The 4,293-nt window shown below is 48.7% G+C and overlaps 1 protein-coding gene and 1 pseudogene across 1 annotated transcript; one reads left to right on the top strand and one right to left on the bottom strand.

Annotated features, from left to right (window-relative positions):
* Positions 1 to 431: 431 nt before the first annotated feature.
* LOC123126400 (uncharacterized) lies at positions 432 to 569 on the bottom strand (annotated as a pseudogene).
* A 1,603-nt stretch (positions 570 to 2,172) lies between these two features.
* LOC123124382 (F-box protein At4g09920-like) lies at positions 2,173 to 4,008 on the top strand. The gene is made up of 3 exons (XM_044545006.1): positions 2,173 to 3,227; positions 3,356 to 3,496; positions 3,599 to 4,008. Exons 1-3 carry the CDS (start codon positions 2,274 to 2,276, stop codon positions 3,914 to 3,916), a joined length of 1,413 nt encoding a protein of 470 aa, XP_044400941.1. The 5' UTR covers positions 2,173 to 2,273; the 3' UTR covers positions 3,917 to 4,008.
* Positions 4,009 to 4,293: the final 285 nt, after the last annotated feature.

Raw genomic sequence — 4,293 nt, 5'->3', positions numbered from 1 at the left:
ACGATGATATGGTTAGTTGCACCACTATCCATATACCAGCTTGTATCTACCCTATACCGGGTGCGATCATGTTGACTGAGCGCGCATCACTCCTCTAGTAAGAGTTGTCGAACCACTTCCATCACTTACCAGCTGGGTGTCCACCCTTGCCGCAAATCTGGCAAGTTGGTTCGGCCGCCTGGTTGTTGGAGTAGTTGACGCCGCTTCTATAGTTGTCGCCGCCGCCGTTGCCGCTACAGCCGGCATGGTTGCCAGGCTTGGGGAAATTGTGACCACGGTCACCACTGTTGCCCCGCCGCCTTGTTTGTTGGTGTAGCTGCGGCTGCGATCACCACCGCCGGTGGCGTTGCCGTCCTACTGCTTGGTGAAGCGAGCACGAGTGGCCGCGTTGGCGGAGGACTCTGACGCCCCGCGCCGAAGATTCATAGTGGGCTCGAAGCTTAGGAGCTACGAGTCAGCTCCGGTGCAGTGACGGGCTCTACCCGCGAACACATAGCGGACACAACCGGGTTGAACTCCTCATCGAGCCCGGCGAGGATGTGAGAAACGACATCCTCTTCATCAACCTTCTTCTCTAAAACTATCAATTTATCACATAAAGAAATTATCTTACCAACATATTCACTGATGGTGGAGCTTCCCTTCTGCAGTTTTGCCAGCGCGATCCGGACGTCGACAGTGCTCGCACGCGTGTGAGAGGTGAGCATCCCCTCGATGGAGTTCCAGAGCTACGCCACCGTGTGACAGCTGACATGAGACCACTTGGATGGCCATCTCCCGCGGCAGCATGGTCAGCAGGTAGGAGAAATCCTGCTGATCTTTCGCGCGCCTTGGACTTCGTCTTTCCCATCGTCGGCGGTGACCTCAATGGTCATGGGTGGCACTGCCTTCCCGGTGTCGAGGTAGTCTACCATCTGCACCCCCTGATGGCAGAGACGACGGTGGCACACCATAGCACCTGATTACCTTTGGTGAGAGCTTCTTGGTTGCGGCGTGAGCAAATGGAGAGGAGGGGAAGGAACTTGAAGAAGTCGCCCTGGATGATTTCGAGGCTAGCTCCGATTACCATGTAAGAAAGGAAGTATGGAAACGTGTGCACTCCTCGCGCACGCGTGTTTATATGCTCAGCAGAATACAATGTGCCGAAGGTTGTTGGTAGGCTTGGCCCCTAATCCAAGATATACAAGATTGGGCTTATCCTTGCTAACGACCTTCCTTGTACAATAATACACACACACACGCACACACAATTATATCATGACACATTGTCACGTTAAACAACACACGTACAAGCCTATTTAACATGTGTTCTCGTGTTGGCCCATTCACAACTCACTCACTTTCTAGAATAATGTTGCTCAAAGATCTGCTGTTGGCCACTTAATGTCTACAGCCACTGGCCTAAATAGAAATTGATGGTTTCGTCCCCTGTTGTTCAAATTTGCGACATGATATTTCCCATGTCTTATCGTTGTTAATTACGTGAATATACCACCGGCCCAGCCGGAATCTTGGCTATGTGGAGCTTCGCTTAGGTTGATGGTCTTCATTTTAAAATTTTGTTTGATGGAGAACTGGATTGTTGGGGAGGGATGAGAAGTAAAGAGAAAGGTGGAGGAACCAACGGTTGACATGAAATATGACTGAAACAGAAAACAAGCACCGGTGTGGAGGAAACCATTGCCCTTCTCATGATCCTTTTCATAGAATCGCCACTGTCAAAACTGTCGGAACACTGTAATGTATTTATCCCTCGTTACTGATTGGAGAAGCACAAAATCCCATAAAATGTCAGAACACTATAATATATTGGTCCCTCATTCCCGACTTGCTGCCGTCCCGGCGATCCACCGTCTCCTCGCTGTCGCTAGCTTTGACGCCTTCTCTTCTGCAACAAAATAAGGCAAATTAAAGCTGCAGCTGGACGTATATCCTTTTTGTTGGAAGCATGCGTCCCCGCTAGCTGGTGAGCAGCGGGGTTTTAGCACGGTTGATGAGTGATGAATGAAATTCCAAATTTGCAGAAGAAAAAAGGGGGACGCTATTGACCTGGGCCGCCCAGTGCAGGTTTGGTCCCATGCCCACATGTCACATCGCGGGCAGTTTCTACTTGCTCGATCACGCCAGCTTACCATTTACTCACATCGGACAGTAGGGTTCGGCTGTCATCCTCAGAAGCTTCCCTCGTCCTGCTCCGAACCTGACCTCCACCACCAAACTCCCAAACCTAATTCTCTTCACCGCCGGACTAGCAGCCGTCTCTGCCCAAGGAGATGGAGGCCGGCGGTAGTAGGAGGAGTGCGACTACCAGGAAGAGGAAGTCAGCCGCACTCAAGGGCGAGGGCAGTCCGGCTCCGGCGCCGGCGGCAGCGCCCGATCCCGGAGCGGCTGACCACGATGGAGGTGGAGACGGGCGAGATCTCCACCTCAGCGACCTCCCCGACGACGTGCTCCGGAAGATTATTTCGGTCCTCCCCATGAAGCAACGCGGTCGCACGCAGATCCTCGCGAAACGGTGGCTTCCCCTCTGGCGCTCTCTTCCTCTCAACATCGACTGCGGTGAAATCGCCCGTTCTAATCATGGTAAGCTCGGCGATGTCTTACAACGCATAATTTCCTCCCACCAAGGCGACTGCCAGCGCTTCTGCATTCGCCCACTCTTGGCCACGAACATGGAGAACGATGCTGCCGTGGACGCCTGTCTCCTGTCCCCCGCTCTGAATAAACTCAAGGAGCTTGAGTTCTACCGTCGGCCGTGGCACAATTGGCAGCGGTTGCCGGCACCGACATCTATCTTCCGTTTTTCGCCCACCCTCTGTGTCGCCCAATTCGGACATTGCACACTCACGGACGACATCGTTCAAGGGCTTCACTTCCCGCAGCTTAAGAAGCTCGGTCTTGATTATGTCTTCCTCTCGGAGTTCTCACTCAGCAGCATGATTGCCGGCAGCCCTTCTCTCGAGGTTTTGCTAATTATTCGGTGCAGTGGAGCCCGTTGCCTCCGGATCAATTCATTTACCCTTAGAAGCATTGAAGTTGGCAATTCTTCGCCAGATCCATCCATGGAGGAGCTCATCATCGAGAGTGCCCCTCATCTTGAAAGATTATTCCATCTTGATCAGAACCAGGATTTGCATGTATCAGTGCTCTCGGCACCTAAGTTGGAGTCCCTAGGTTGTTGTACTAACTCCACCAGGCTCGTGTTTGGTTCCACAGATATTCATCAGGTAAGATCTTCATTTTTACCATCCTCAGCCTTCTATATAACTTGCATTTCAGTGCATACAGAAGTTACATATGATTTGCAAACCTATGTATATTATTGTCTAATGTTGGATTTCATGCTTTTATGAAGGGACCGCGCATTGCAATTGGTAGCCTTTCAACAGCACCGTGCAGAATCAAGTCTTTGCATCTCTGTATGCGTACTCTATGTTTGGACATGGTTATTGAATTGATGAGATGTTTTCCGTGCTTGGAGAAGTTGTACATTCAGGTGATGATTGTTTCACCGATAGTACATTTTGTTTGATTGCTTTATTGATCTACTTGTTGTTCGGAAGTTGTTATGTATTTGGTTTGTCGATGTTCTTTTCAGTGCGAGAAATCTGGGACGAAGAATTTGTGGCGTCGTAAACACCGGGACCTTCACAGATCTTTTGACATCCGTCTAAAAAAAATTGTATTGGATTGTTATCGGGCCAAAAAACCTGACATTGATTTTGTAACTTTTTTCGTACTAAATGCTACAGTTCTAGAGTCGATGACAGTTTTAGTCAAGAGGAACGATGAGGAGTTCTTGGCAAAACAGCGTCAGAAGCTTCTGCTAGAGAGCAAGGCTTCAGATGGGGCTGAAATTAATTTCGTACTCAAGGTGGACGCAAATCCTGGGACATATTATAGTATAAGTCTGTGATTTTGATTTAATGTACATATGGATGTGTGTTGTATTGGTAACTCATGAGCTTTTCATATTAGCGAATAAAAGAATTTATGATGGATGTGTGATTGGGCAATGCATATGTGAGCAATTAGTATTTAATTAGAATGCTTTCTCAACCGAAGTCTCACTTTCAACGATAGTTAGAGTTAACCCTCAAAAGGCGAAATCAAACAAAAGATACGCAAATCCACCATGTAAACACTCGGCATAGACAATTTTAGGGAATTCATATAGCCATAATGTACTTTTCACTTGTTTTCCTCAACAACAACAAAGCTTTTAATCTCAAACAAGTTGGGGTAGGCTAGAGGTGAAATCCACAACAAAGCCTTTTCACTTGTTTTCCTAAA

The sequence above is a fragment of the Triticum aestivum genome, chromosome 5D, assembly GCF_018294505.1.
Source record: "Triticum aestivum cultivar Chinese Spring chromosome 5D, IWGSC CS RefSeq v2.1, whole genome shotgun sequence".
NCBI classification, from domain to species: domain Eukaryota; kingdom Viridiplantae; phylum Streptophyta; class Magnoliopsida; order Poales; family Poaceae; genus Triticum; species Triticum aestivum.
The sequence above is the reverse complement of the archived record's forward strand: the minus strand, read 5'-3'. Positions and strand labels throughout refer to the sequence as shown.